This window comes from Salvelinus fontinalis, chromosome 42 (assembly GCF_029448725.1).
Source record: "Salvelinus fontinalis isolate EN_2023a chromosome 42, ASM2944872v1, whole genome shotgun sequence".
Classification (NCBI taxonomy): domain Eukaryota; kingdom Metazoa; phylum Chordata; class Actinopteri; order Salmoniformes; family Salmonidae; genus Salvelinus; species Salvelinus fontinalis.
Genome location: NC_074706.1, coordinates 19,929,743 through 19,944,486, shown reverse-complemented (window position 1 = coordinate 19,944,486; position 14,744 = coordinate 19,929,743). Strand labels below are relative to the sequence as shown.

General features: G+C 43.8%; 1 protein-coding gene across 2 annotated transcripts; it reads left to right on the top strand.

Annotated features, from left to right (window-relative positions):
• The first annotated feature begins 3,098 nt into the window (after window positions 1–3,098).
• Window positions 3,099–13,370, top strand: LOC129841430 (uncharacterized). Of its 2 annotated transcripts, none has more exons than XM_055909694.1 (7): window positions 3,099–3,666; window positions 4,212–4,336; window positions 4,507–4,668; window positions 7,026–7,178; window positions 9,884–9,995; window positions 10,211–10,332; window positions 11,855–13,370. In XM_055909694.1, exons 1-7 carry the CDS (start codon window positions 3,408–3,410, stop codon window positions 12,869–12,871), a joined length of 1,950 nt encoding a protein of 649 aa, XP_055765669.1. In that variant the 5' UTR covers window positions 3,099–3,407; the 3' UTR covers window positions 12,872–13,370. The 2 variants fall into 2 exon arrangements, with proteins under 2 accessions (XP_055765669.1, XP_055765668.1); XM_055909693.1 differs by having other exon boundaries at window positions 3,101–3,666; window positions 4,206–4,336.
• The last annotated feature ends 1,374 nt before the right edge of the window (window positions 13,371–14,744 follow it).

Here is a 14,744-nt window from a genome sequence, read left to right as displayed (position 1 = left end):
GTTTACTTCTGTTTAGGAGGGTGGTAAAACAACAAATCAAAGTTTATTGGTCATGTACACAATTTAGCAGATGTTATAGCAGGTGCAGCGAAATGCTTATATTACTAGCTCCTGACAATGCGGTAAAATGTCAAACAGTTACAAAAACAATCAATAACTGCGGTTAAGGGTGAGAGGTCACTGGTTTGAATCCCTGAGACGACTAGGTGTAAAATTTGTTTGTGCCCTTGAGTAAGGCACTTAACTCTAACTGCTCCTGTAAGTCGCTCTGGATAAGAGCATCTGCTAAATGACAAAAATTAAAATGTAAATGTAATAAACATTTTAAAACTGTAAGAACAACAATAATTCAAGAAACGTCAGAACGAATCAAATTTACAACCCAAACAAACATATTAACATACTCCTCATTAACCCTTTGTTAACTTGAATTTTAAACAGGCTTGTAAATACCTGTTTTTAGAGAGACAGTATACCTAGGCTAGATAAACCTAGGCTAGAATGTGTATCTGATGCACATTCAAATGTCATAAAAAATCAACACTGCAGAGCTATCCCTGTCCTCTGCTGTGCCTTGATTGTATTACTGCTGATGATATTTGGAAATGTGCATGTACATCTTGGCCCATCTACTGTTGCTATCCCCAATTCTGACTTATGCTCTGATATCTGCTTCACTGATTTCTGCTCTTGTAAAAGCCTGGGTTCTCTGCAAGTTAACACTAGAAGCTTATTACCTCAAATTGACAAATTGAAAGTGTGGTTTCACAGCTCCAATCCAGATGTGTTGGTCATTACTGAGACGTGGTTAAGAAAGAGTGTTTTGAACACGGATGTTAACCTCTCTGGTTATAACCTTTTTCGGTAAGACAGATCTTCCAAAGGTGGTGGAGTGGCAATCTTTACCAAGGAACACCTTCAGTGCTCGGTTGTCTCCACCAAGTCTGTCCCCAAACAATTTGATTTGCTGGTTTTAAGCATTAAACTTTCAAATAGCTCTTTGTTGACTGTTGCTGGGTGTTATCGTTCACCATCAGCACCAGCCTGTACTCTACCTGCCCTAAGCTCTTTCCTGGCCCCTTACACTAAGTCTGATTTTTTCCTACTAGGTGACTTAAACTGGAACATGCTTAAACAACCTTACCAAGTCCTAAAGCAATGGGACTACCTAAATCTTTCTCAGATTATTACCAATCCCAAAAGGTATGACTCCAAACACACAGAAAAGGCTACTCTTCTTGATGTTATTCTCACACATAATCCTCATAGGTATCAGTCTGGAGTTTTCTGTAATGACCTTAGGGATTACTGTTTTACAGCCTGTGTTTGTAATGGCTGCTCAGTGAATCAACCTGTCCTGATTTGTCATAGACGCTTGCTTAAAAACTTTAAGGCTCCTTCATGACCTTGCCTCTGTAAATTGGTTTAGAATCAGCTCTGTCGAAGACACTTGGACCTTCTTTTTTGATATTTTCAGTGGTATTGTGAACAAACACGCCCACCATAAAGAAAATTAGAATTAAAAACAGGTTCAGCCCCTGGTTTGATCGTGATCTGGCAGAGTTACTCCACCTCAAGAATTCCATTTGGAGAAAGGCTCGGCTATTACGCATTCCTGCGTCTGTCTCCCGAATCTCTTCATACCAACGTGACAATGATGTCACCATTGCCTTTGATTCTAAGCAATATTGTGCTGCTATTTTTATTGACTTGGCCAAAGCTTTTGATACGGTAGACTATTCCATTCTTGTGGGCCGGCTAAGGAGTATTGGTGTCTCTGAGGGGTCTTTGGCCTGATTTGCTAACTATCTCTCTCATAGAGTGCAGTGTATATAGTCAGAACATCTGCTGTCTCAGCCACTGCCTGTCACCAAGGGAGTACCACAAGGCTCGATCGTAGGCCCCACGCTCTTCCCAATTTACATCAACAACATAGCTCAGGCAGTAGGAAGCTCTCATTCAATTATATGCAGATGGTTCAGTCTTATACTCAGCTGGTCCCTCCCCGGATTTTGTGTTAAACACTCTACAACAAAGATTTATTAATGTCCTACAAGCTTTCTCTGCGCTTAACCTTGTTCTTAACACCTCCAAAACAAAGGTCATGTGGTTTGGTAAGAAGAATGCCCTCTCCCCACCGGTGTGATTACTACCTCTCAGGGTTTAGAGCTTGAGGTAGTCACCTCATACAAGTACTTGGGAGTATGGCTAGACGGTACACTGTCCTTCTCTCAGCACATATCAAAGCTGCAGGCTAAGGTTACATCTCGAATTGGTTTACTCTATCGTAATTGCTCCTCTTTCACCCCAGCTGCCAAACTAACCCTGATTCAGATGACCATCCTACCTATGCTAAATTACGGAGACGTAATTTATAGGTTGGCAGGTAAGGGTGCTCCCGAGCGGCTAGATGTTCTTTACCATTCGGCCATCAGATTTGACACCAATGTTCCGTATAGGACACATCACTGCACTCTATACTCCTCTGTAAACTGACCATCTCTGTATACTCATCTGAAGACCCACTTGTTGAGGCTTAAGTAAGCAACTGGAATGAGCTGCAACAAACACTCAAACGGGACAGTTTTATCTCAATCTCTTCATTCAATGACTAAATCATGGACACTCTTACTGATAGTTGTGGCTGCTTCGTGTGATGTATTGTTGTCTCTACCTTCTTGCCCCTTGTGCTGTTGTGCCCAATAATCTTTGTACCATGTTTTGTGCTGCTGCCATGTTGTGTTGCTACCATGCTGTGTTGTTGTCTTAGGTCTCTCTTTATGTAGTGTTGTGGTGTCTCTTATCGTGATGTGTGTTTTGTCCTATATTTTATTTTTAATCCCAGCCCCCATCTCCACAGGAGGCCTTTTGCCTTTTGGTAGGCCGTTATTGTAAATACTAATTTGTGCTTAACTGACATGCCTAGTTAAATAAAGGTTAAATAAAAAAATAAAGGACAGTTGAATATTTACCTTAATGAGGTGATGTAGATGGAATAAAATAATTATATTGTATTCTATTCTACTATGTTCTTGCTAACACTGTTCTTTATAAACAAATCTGCTCTGGGCTTGAAAGATACTTGAATCGGAGACTTGACGTCTAACGTAATAGTCAGTACCGTATTTCAAAAAACAGCGCGCATACCCTTTTCATTTAGCCACACCTTTCGAGCTATGACGCCGTCATTAATATCCGTTCTCTTCAGTGTAGACGGAAGTGAACAGTGACCAGGAAAAATGTCCACGTTAGCGTTTTTATTGTCGTTTATTAACCCAATGGAACTCAACATATGACTATTTTAACTTCACAGCATTACATACTCATCACATGTAGTCTTTAATTCGCGTTGGAGAAAGGACTTGTTCGATATACTTTATCTAGGTAACGCTAGCTAGCTGCTAACAATGGCTAACTGTATGGTTTTTCACACTCAAATAGCCTCCATCATGGAAGTGCTAGCGAATGCAGCCGTGGCCGATATCTGTAAACTCGTAGACGACGACTATGCAGTGTTTCGTTTGGAAATAACTCAAAGCCAGAAAGAAAATAGGGGATTGCGGAGGAAACTACAGCTACTGGAACTGAAGACGGCACGAGAGCGCGTCCTCGCCAGTCGTCCCAGTAGTGTCAAGATTCTCGACCGATACAGAGGAATCGCAAGAGGTACATCAGTGGAGGATGCTGAGGGGAGGATGACTCATAATACTGGCTGGATTGGAGCAAATGGAATGACATCAAACACAATGATTCACATCATTCTACTAATTATGTTCCAGCCATTACCATGAGCCCGTCCTCCCCAATTAAGGAGCCTCCAACCCCCTGTGATGCTCATATATAGCTCAGCACAGTAGCCCCGTTCCCCTCTGCAAATGTGTTCAGATGTGTTACCCAGAATTTGGTCTTGGTTACTTTTTGGATAGTATGCAATAATTCCCCAGATTACTTAACAATTTTACGCAAAGACACAATATCATATTCTAAACAGGTTCTTGATTTACTGCATTTCCTATTATTTCCTCAATGAAAACAATGTGATGCCTGGAACACAATACATCGATCAATATATAGTATACCCAGAAGTTATGCGAACTGTTTTTCATCCTTGCCAATTCTAGATCAAAACTGTCAATAGTGTACAACATAGCGGTAAGCATTGACAGTAAGTAACCTAACCACCTGTCCCCCAATCACTCTCTAAGGTGAAGGAAATCTCACTGGAGGCCACAGGAACTTTGTGAAGCCAGCGGGACACAATACATGGAGAGATGACCAACCAATCACTGTTGACGAGGGGAGTGGAACCTCAACCCAGCACGTTATCGTGATAGAGGTTAGTGTAATAGTGTTGCGTTAAACATTTGAGTTACTTTGTAAATCAAATATGGCCCTTTTATTTCGGAAATGGTCCCCTCAGCTATGTACATCATTTATCTGCCATAGAGGAGCTTGTGAGACTTCCCTATGACATTGTTATCAAATAACCTCTTCTCTACTTGTCAGTCTGCAGAGGCTGCAGGTCCTGGGGTCAAGCTGGATAAGTCTGAAGAAGAGGAAGACCCAAGGCACAGCAGAGACATCCAGACTGGAGGGGCTGGAGCGCACCCTGTAGCCACGGAGGACCACGCCTCAGCGCAGCCCAGGACCCGACACAGCATCACGGAGGTCAGTGGAACGCTGAACACCGTCCTCAAGTCAGAGACCGACACAGAGACTTTAACTGTAACACAAAGGATTTTACACACAGGATCTGGCCATAGGTCAGACCTGGAGAGACTGGGGCTGGGGGGACTGGGGTGTCCTACTGCTCCAAGCTCAGAATATTTACTCTACGGTAACCCGAGCCAGAGGAAGGTTCATTCCAATCCCGATTCAGGTGATGTGTTAAATGCTGGCGATGATCCGTGTTGTTCTTACACTACAGAGATGGACCCTGGCAACATACCCTTGGGTTTAGAGACACAGACTGATCTGTCTAGAGGGCACTGGAACCAGTACAGTAGTGGTGTGTACTCTGAAGGGTGCCTAGATAAGAAAGGAGAGGGTCTGGTCGGAGATGAGGTGACTGTGAAAGTGGAGGGCAACGTTCCTCCCACATGGAATGCAGATAGTCACCTAGGCGACGGACACTCACAGGGCAGAGATTTCTTAGATTACAGGGAAAGCTTAGTGTCCACGTCGATGGGGCCTTCCGATTCACACGGGTGTATCCTTTTCGATCAGGTATTGAACTCAGATGACAGGGCTAGAGCCCAGGCTCGGGGAGGGGGAGCAACATCAGGCAGTAGTAAAGAGAAACGGTTCCTCTGCATGTTCTGTAACAAAGGCTTCAGCTGCGCCCAGAAGGTGGAGATCCACCAGAGGGTCCACACAGGAGAGAAACCATACAGCTGCCCCCAGTGTCACATGCGCTTTGCCCAGTCTGGCAGCCTGAAGAGGCACCAGAAGGTCCACACAGGAGAGAAACCCTTCAGCTGCCCCCAATGTGATAAGAGGTTCTCCCGCCAGCACCTGCTGAAGACGCATCTGAAGGTCCACACAGGAGAGAGGCCGTTCGCCTGTACACACTGCGGGAAGAGGTTCTCAGAGAGGAGCTACCTCAAGATACACCAGAAGAAAAACCATTCCACTCTATAGCTTCTGACTTGTTGATCACCTCCTGCATTAAAAACAAACATTGATTGTCATTGTTGTCAAGAGAAAAGATCCACAGATGCATTTGGAATAACAAGATTAACAGATTTCAGTGTTGAATATTCAACACTGTGTAAAGTTCCCCAACTGGCGGGTGAGTTTTCTGAGCAATTAAAACTAATACATTCGTGTATGGTTTTTATTGACATAAAACACCAGTAAATCAGGTCCAATTGATTTTAATTTTGGAAATCTCTTCCAAAGTATTCCCACGCCTAATAGAAAGATAAATGGGATCATATACAAATTTAAGCAAGATTTGAAATTATTATATTTTTGTCAAATATATCTGTTTGAGCTTTTTGTGGTCAATTTGCAGTCTACAAATTATGATTATGTTCCGGCCCCTTGACCATCTGCAAAAAAGATCATCGGCCCATGGCTGAATCTAGTTGATGATCCTTGACTTAGATGCACAAAGTAAACTACAGTAGTGGGTTAATTTCCGCAACAACGAAGAGTGTTGAAGCACGAGGCTAAACAAGTAATAATGTGAGTAACAGATTTCAGTGTTGAATATTCCTGGGTAGAATATTGCATCCAGACATTGTGTGATATTTAAGGCGTATATAAGCCTAATGAATCTGTTTCAGATTGTTTGTACTGTACATTTGATGTTAAAAATGCATTACTTCCATTCAACTACCAACAAAAATGCCCCAAGACACTTTTAATGAGAAAAGAAATGCAATTTATCGAGTAAATACAGATGTGTATCTGAGATGTGTGTATGTGTGGTTTTCATATGGTCTATTTAAAGTGTGTTTTTATTTAATAAACACAAAATGGGACTTTTCATTCTAAGACTTTCATTATACTCTCTTTAGTGTACCTCACATCTGATCTCACCCTATTCTGCTTAAACACGACTTTATAACCAATATACACTATACACTTACTAAATATATCTACACATACCCATCACAGGAGGCTGCTGAGAAGAGCATGGCAAATTGAATGAGGTCAAACACCTGGAAACCATGTGTTTGATACCATTCCACTTATTCCGCTCCAGTCATTAACACAAGCTCGTTCTCCCTAATTAAGGTGCTACCAACCTCCTGTGATACCCACACGCAAACACCTCCTGAACACATCAGAATGTTTTGTCAGGTTTGTCTGATGACTTTTGACTTGTTTTTACCCACAACATATTAATGTCCACCATGATGGGTTTAACAACAATGAAGTCATTCTCTAACTACAGTATAGAACTCAAACGTAGTTGGGATGGGTAAACGCTCCATGTGGAATGTGTGTTTATTATCTGTGTGTACGTACCTGAGGGAGTGTATGTCTGTGTAATCTGTATCACCTGTCTCTTCCAGGAGGAGGAGGGTCCAGAGGTGCTGCTGGTGAAGGAGGAGGGTCTGGGGAACCCTGAGGAGACCATGGTCATGGAGGACAACCAGACTACACCTCCTCCTGAACCCACAGAGGAACCAGATGAGCAGCACAGGGCCACACACAGTCTCACTGAGGTGACCCCACTGTCTGTATGGTGTTAGGTCAGTGGCGTATCCACAAAGCCACTCAGGGTGCTGATCTAGGATCAGTTTAGCCTTTTAGAGCATAATGAATAAGATTTATATAGAAGGATTCTAGATCAGCAATCCTACTCTGAAACTCTTTGTGGATACGGGCCCAGGTTTTAATAATTTTGTCTTAAGTGTGGGACCATGCCTTTGAACTGTCAAACTATTAAACAGTGTGTGGTGGAAATTCTACACATAGGATACTCATAGTCAATCTTAAATTAATCATTGTTTAATACCAACATGCTGAAGAGGTCACAGTCAAACTTAGATGCATAAGGTATCGGTCTGAAGTGAGCCCTAACGGGACAGTCCCGTAAGCTCTCTTATATATTTACAGGCAAGTTATATTTGCATGATTTAGCTCATTCATCATTCATAATTAATTAATCATTAACGTTTGGTTCATGCTTGTGACAGACCAATACTTCACGAGGCATCTTCTCTACAAGCTGAGACATTGAAACTGAGATATCAAATTTTATTTGTCACATACACATGGTTAACAGATGTTAATGCGAGTGTAGCGAAATGCTTGTGCTTCTAGTTCCGACCATGCAGTAATATCTAACAAGTAATCTAACCTAACAATTTCACAACAACTACCTTATACACACAAATGTAAAGGAAGGAATAAGAATATGTACACATAAATATATGGATGAGCGATGGCCGAACGGCATAGGCAAGATGCAGTAGATGGTATAGCGTACAGTATATACATATGAGATGAGTAATGTAGGGTATGTAAACATTATAAAAGTGGCATTGTTTAAAGTGGCTAGTGATACATTTATTACATCAATTTTTCATTATTAAAGTGGCTAGAGATGAGTCAGTATGTTGGCAGCAGCCACGCAATGTTAGTCATGGCTGTTTAACAGTCTGATGTCCTTGAGATAGAAGCTGTTTTTCAGTCTCTCGGTCCCCGCTTTGGTGCACCTTTACTGACCTCGCCTTCTGGATGATAGCGGGGTGAACAGGCAGTGGCTCGGGTGGTTGTTGTCCTTGATGATCTTTTTGGCCTTCCTGTGACATCGGGTGGTGTAGGTGTCCTGGAGGGCAGATAGTTTGCCCCCGGTGATGCGTTGTGCAGACCTCATTACCCTCTGGAGAGCCTTACGGTTGTGGGCGGAGCAGTTGCCGTACCAGGCGGTGATACAGCCCGACAGGATGCTCTCGATTGTGCATCTGTAGAAGTTTGTGAGTGTTTTTGGTGACAAGCCACATTTTTTCAGCCTCCTGATGTTGAAGAGGCGCTGCGGTGCCTTCTTCACCATGCTGTCTGTGTGGGTGGACCATTTCAGTTTGTCCATGATGTGTACGACGAGGAACTTAAAACTTTCCACCTTCTCCACTTCTGTCCCGTCGATGTGGATAGGGGGCTGCTCCCTCTGCTGTTTCCTGAAGTCCACGATCATCTCCTTGTTTTGTTGACATTGAGTGTGAGGTTATTTTCCTGACACCACACTCCGAGGGCCCTCACCTCCCTGTAGGCCGTCTCGTCGTTGTTGGTAATCAAGCCTACCACTGTAGTGTCGTCTGCTAACTTGATGATTGAGTTGGAGGCGTGGTGGAGATGTTACCTACCGTCACCACCTGGGGGCGGCCCGTCAGGAAGTCCAGGACCGAGTTGCACGGGGCGGTGTCGAGACCCAGGGTCTCGAGCTTAATGACGAATTTGGAGGGTACTATGGTGTTAAATGCTGAGCTGTAGTCGAGGAACAGCATTCTTACATAGGAATTCCTCTTGTCCAGATGGTTTAGGGCAGTGCGATTGCGTCGTCTGTGGACCTATTGGGGCGGTAAGCAAATTGGAGTGGGTCTAGGGTGTCGGGTCCTTGACTAGTCTCTCAAAGCACTTCATGATGACGGAAGTGAGTGCTACGGGGCGATAGTCATTTAGCTCAGTTACCTTCGCTTTCTTGGGAACAGGAACAATGGTGGCCCTCTTGAAGCATTTGGGAACTGCAGACTGGGATAAGGATTGAAAGAATATGTTCGTAAACACACCAGCCAGCTGGTCTGCGCATGCTCTGAGGACGCGGCCGGGGATGCCGTCTGGGCCTGCAGCCTTGTTTAAATGTTTTACTCACGTTAGCTGCGGTGAAGGAGGTTTTGGTAGCGGTCCGTGTCTGCGGCACTATTGTTTTCAAAGCGAGCAAAGAAGTTGTTTAGTTTGTCTGGGAGCAAGACATCGTGATCCGCGACGGGGCTGGTTTTCTTTTTGTAGTCCATGATTGGCTGTAGACCCTGCCACATACCTCTCGTGTCTGAGCCGTTGAATTGCGACTCTATTTGTCTCTATACTGACGCTTAGCTTGTTTGATTGCCTTGCGGAGGGAATAGCTACACTGTTTGTATTCGGTCATGTTTCCAGTCACCTCGCCCTTTCGTTCTCAAAACAAAGTTCTGGGCATACTGCCAAATTGCAGATACTGATAGTGAGGATTGGTTCAATCAGTCACTTGCATGAACACTGAAATTGGTTATAGCACAAATATACAATTTGTGTCAAGTAATCAAATCAACTAACATGTTTGCATTGTACTCACAGCAATCCCTCATTGCCCAATCAGAAGATGCTCCTTAGCAGGGTGCTCATATCAGATTTATTGATCCAACATCCTCTCACTCTGTATCTCTTACAGTCAGTAGACATGGAGGATGGGAAGCCTGATCTGCTGCTGGTCAAAGAGGAGACAATAGAAGACGAACCAGAAAGCATTGATCTGCTGAGTGGACTAAAGATGGGGGAGCAAGGTAAGGGAGCTATACATATAGCCTAAATAGATCTTCAATGGGAATAGTGATGCACCTGGCTATTTCTTTTCTTTCTTCATTCATAAATGAACATACATTTATGTTTACATACAAAACCACACATTATAATGAATGAACTTGACCAGGTAAAAAAACTCCATATGTAGAGTTCTCTGCCATGTTTGTTAAGTCTATTTTGTAACCTCTTCCTGCAGGTGGTTGGCTGGAGGGTAACAGAGGAGACTGGGAGGCCATCTTGGATTCCCAGACCGGTGCAGTCAAGTGCCCAGGGGACAACATCACTAAGCAGGCCAGGACCAGAGGCAACATAGTGGAGGTCAGTGGATGGGACAGCGTCCTCAACTCTGGGCTGGGGAACAACACTGTTAACCACAACCAGAAACAGGCAGTGGAACACAAAACCACAACCAATCTTAGACTCCATGACAACAGACTGGCTGTGACCAGGGCGAGGCATAGATTTGGTCTGCAGGGACAGGGAGGTGTCTCTATGCGGCAGGAGAGAACAGTCACAGACTCGGCTAGCGATGCTCCGTCCTGCTCCTATAGTTGTGATTCAGAGAGACTGATGACGCCTCAGGTTGATCCCCTAACAGGTGCTGGCTTCAGCCTGCCTTCTATAGGATCTATCAACTGGAACATGGGCCATGCGACAACACAGACACTCCCTGGCCTTCGTCCTCCTCACGCTCTGTTTAACCAGACATGTGCCAGTGCCTCAATACTAAATGGCTACACAAGACCATTGACAAATGACAGTAGTAGAGACACTATCAGTAGATCCGGTGGCAAAGAGAAGCGCTTCCCGTGTTCATTTTGTGGGAAAGCCTTCAGTTTTCCCAAACAAGTGGAAATCCACCAGAGGATGCACACGGGGGAGAAACCATTTGGCTGCCAACTGTGTGAGAAGAGGTTCTCCCATCAGCACCACCTGAAGAGGCACCAGAGGGTCCACACAGGGGAGAAACCTTTCAGCTGCCCCCAGTGTGAGAAGAGGTTCTCCCACCAGCACCAGCTGAAGATGCACCTGAAGGTCCACACAGGAGAGAGGCCGTTCGCCTGTACGCACTGGGGGAAGAGTTTTTCACCTCAGGATACACCAGCAGAAAATGCACACGGCCCATGTATAGTGTATGGTGACATGTAATGTAGTACTAGCTAGTTTGTTTGTAGTTAATTCTGTTGGTTTTCAATGAAGTAGGGAACCGGATGAGGTCAACTGAAGAAAGAATGAGTATGATGAGGCAGAGTAGATTATATGGTGATGGTTGGTGTTTGTAAAAATGTTTCACTGATGAAGAGTGACTCATTTTCTCCCTTTAGGTTGATACTGGTGTTTTATAGTGAGATACTGATGGTGCCTTAATTCATGTTTACGTCACATGAAGTAGTGAAGCTGTGTGTTATGTAATGTTGAACCTTTTCCAATGTATTCTAAAAAAAAAAGTTTAAAGCAAGGGTACCAGATTGAGAAAAGTTATTATATTTGTCACATATCGTTTTGTGCAATAAAAGTACTGTACTTCAAGTTATCTTAGTGTATGGCCATTTTGTGAAATGAAATACAAAATTGACACTGTGATGACTGACTTGGTTAATTTTGTATCATTGCAGGGACTGAGTTTCCCTTATTTCAGTCGAACCAAAACATTATACTTAATTCTTGAATCAACACATATGGAATCGTTTTATAATAAACTCCAATGGCTCCATATTGTTAGGTACTTGAGTCAGTGTTAGAGATGCTGGTTAACATTTTATAATGTCATGTTTCTGTGTGTAAAAGCAGTTTCTTATATAAACTTTTATATGCTCTTCTGTACAATTTGTGTTTACAGTCTGCAGTCCATGAGGACCTGCTGATTTCAGGTGTTGCTGGTGGGAGAGAGTGGACCTCTGAGGTGGCTGGGCTCAAACCCTGGCCCCGGATCAGAACCCTGGATCAGGAGCCATCACGCTTCCTTCCCGAGTTGGAACCAGGACCGAACCGCGAGGGACAGAGACTCCACCACCACACAGAACACAACCAGTGGACAGGTGGACTGAACAACCTCAGTCCTGGTGGTCATCAGAGAGACAGAGGCTCCAGTCAGGGATCCAGTCTGCAGCCCAGACCCTTCTCTTCACAGTCTCAGTGCAGGGATGAAGCAGGGCCAGGGGCTGATAGAGATAGACCCTCCTGTTCCTATGATACAAACATCACAGTATCCATGATGAACAGAGCAGGTCACCCTGGGCTTCAGCCTTCAGAGAGAGTGGTGGGAGACCCCCCTGGTGGTAGTCTTTCAGGAAGTCTGTCTTCTTCTTCAGGGTCTTGTCTAATGCCTGGTGACTGGGTTCATAGGACGTCTGGGTCTACCCTTCCTCAGTTACCTCAGGTTTACCCCACAAATACAGACATGGTCAGGATGGGCACTCACCACAAGAGGTACCTAGCCTATAACACAGCACACAATCCTAACAACACCCAAACAATGGCTAGAGGTCAAGGAGGGAGCTCAAAGACTAATGACCTGAGTGTGGTGGCTCCTGCTTCTACCTCCTCGGCGTCACAACGTGGGAAGCGATGCATTAGGACAGACGCCGACAAGCCGTACGCCTGCCCCACATGTGGGAAGCGCTTCTCTGAGGCAAACTATGTGAAGCAACACCAGACCGTTCACACTAAGGAGAGACCCTTCAAGTGCAAGCTGTGTTACAAGAGCTTCTCCTTCCTGAGTAACCTTATCAGACATAGGGGTGTTCACACAGGGGAGGAACCCTTCAGCTGTACCCAGTGTCACATGCACTTTGCCCATGCTGGTAACCTGAAGAGGCACCAGAGGGTCCACACAGGGGAGAAATCCTCCAGCTGACCCCATTGTGAGAAGAGATTCTCCAGCCAGCAACAGCTGAAGATGCACCTGACGGTCCACATAGGAGAGAGGCCTTTCGCCTGTACGCACTGCAGGAAGAGGTTCTCAGAAAGAAGCTACCTCAGGATACACCAATAGAAAACCATTCCACTCTATAGCATAGAAAGTAGCCATACCACTCAAACCCTGCATTAAAGACAAACATGAATTGTCATTTTTGTCAGCAGATGCATTTGGAATAACGAGAGTAACCATGTTGAATATTCCTGGCACGAATATTGTATCCAGACATTGTGTGATATATAAGCCTAAAAAGTGTTCATATTGTGTTTGTACTGTGTAGGCTATATGATGTTCACAAATGCCATTCAACTACTTAATTTCTGTCCCAAGACACTTTTAATGAGAAATTTAATGTCGTTTATCATACAGATTTGTAGTTGAGACAGGTGTATTTAACACTTGTTTATGTTTAATAAACACGAAATGTGACTTTTCATTCTAAGACTTTCTTTGACTAGTATAAATCACATCTGATCTCATCACACCAGTGGAGGCTCCTCAGAGGAGAAAGGGGAGAAACATCCTCAGTGAATTTCATAGTAATAAAAATAGTGAAACATTTAAAGTTCACCTTCTTAGATAAGACTATACTAAATATATTCACGCCACCAAATCATTGATTAAAATACATTGTTTTGCAATGAAGGTCTACAGTAGTCTCAACAGCACTCTGTAGGGTAGCACTATGGTGTAGCCGGAGGACAGCTAGTTTCTGCCCTCCTCTGGGTACTTGACTTCAATACAAAACCTAGGAGGCTCGTGGTTCTCACCTCCCATAAACTTACACAGTAATTATGACAACTTACAGAGGACGTCCTCGAAGCTATCAGAGCTCTTGCAACATGAACTGACATGTTTCCACCCAATCAAAGGATCAGAGAATGAATCTTAGACATGAAAGCATAAGCTACAGCTAGCTAGCACGGCAGTGCATAAAATTTGTTGAGTAGTTTACTCAAAGAGCGAGAAAGACAACAGTTTTGAACAAATTTGTTTCTTCAAAAATAAAGGAGAAGGAAGAGAGAGTCATTTCTTTCAGTTTCACTTACTTACAGTTGAAGTCGGAAGTTTACATACACCTTAGCCAAATACATTTGAACTCAGTTTTTCACAATTCCTGACATTTAATCCTAGTAAAAATTCCCTGTCTTAAGTCAGTTAGGATCACCAATTTATTTGAAGAATGTGAAATGTCAGAATAACAGTACAGAGAACTATTTATTTCAGCTTTTATTTCTTTCATCACATTCCCAGTGGGTCAGAAGTTTACATACACTCAATTTAGTATTTGGTAGCATTGGCTTTAAATTGCTTAACTTGGGTCAAACGTTTCAGGTAGCCTTCCACAAGCTTCCCAAAATAAGTTGGGTGAATTTTGGTCCATTCCTCCTGACAGAGCTGGTGTACCTGAGTCAGGTTTGTAGGCATCCTTGCTCGCACACCCTTTTTCAGTTCTGCCAACAAATTTTCTGTAGTATTGAGGTCAGGGCTTTGTGATGGCCACTCCAATACCTTGACTTTGTTGTCCTTAAGCCGTTTTGCCACAACTTTGGAAGTATGCTTGGGGTCATTGTCCATTTGGAAGACCCATTTGCGACCAAGCTTTAACTTCCTGACTGATGTCTTGAGATGTTGCTTCAGTATATCCACATAATTTCCCCTGCCTCATGATGCCATCTATTTTGTGAAGTGCACCAGTCTCTCCTGCAGCAAAGCCCACCCACAACATGATGCTGCCACCCCCGTGCTTCACGGTTGGGATGGTGTTCTTAAGCTTGCAAGCCTCTAACCTTTTTCCTCCAATCATAAC

Coding starts and splice junctions, on each gene's coding strand:
- LOC129841430 (XM_055909693.1), top strand. CDS start 3,408: ATGGCTAACTGTATGGTTTTTCACACTCAAATAGCCTCCATCATGGAA. Junction 4,669..7,025: donor CCCGACACAGCATCACGGAG/GTCAGTGGAACG, acceptor TGTCTCTTCCAG/GAGGAGGAGGGTCCAGAGGT. Junction 7,179..9,883: donor CCACACACAGTCTCACTGAG/GTGACCCCACTG, acceptor TATCTCTTACAG/TCAGTAGACATGGAGGATGG.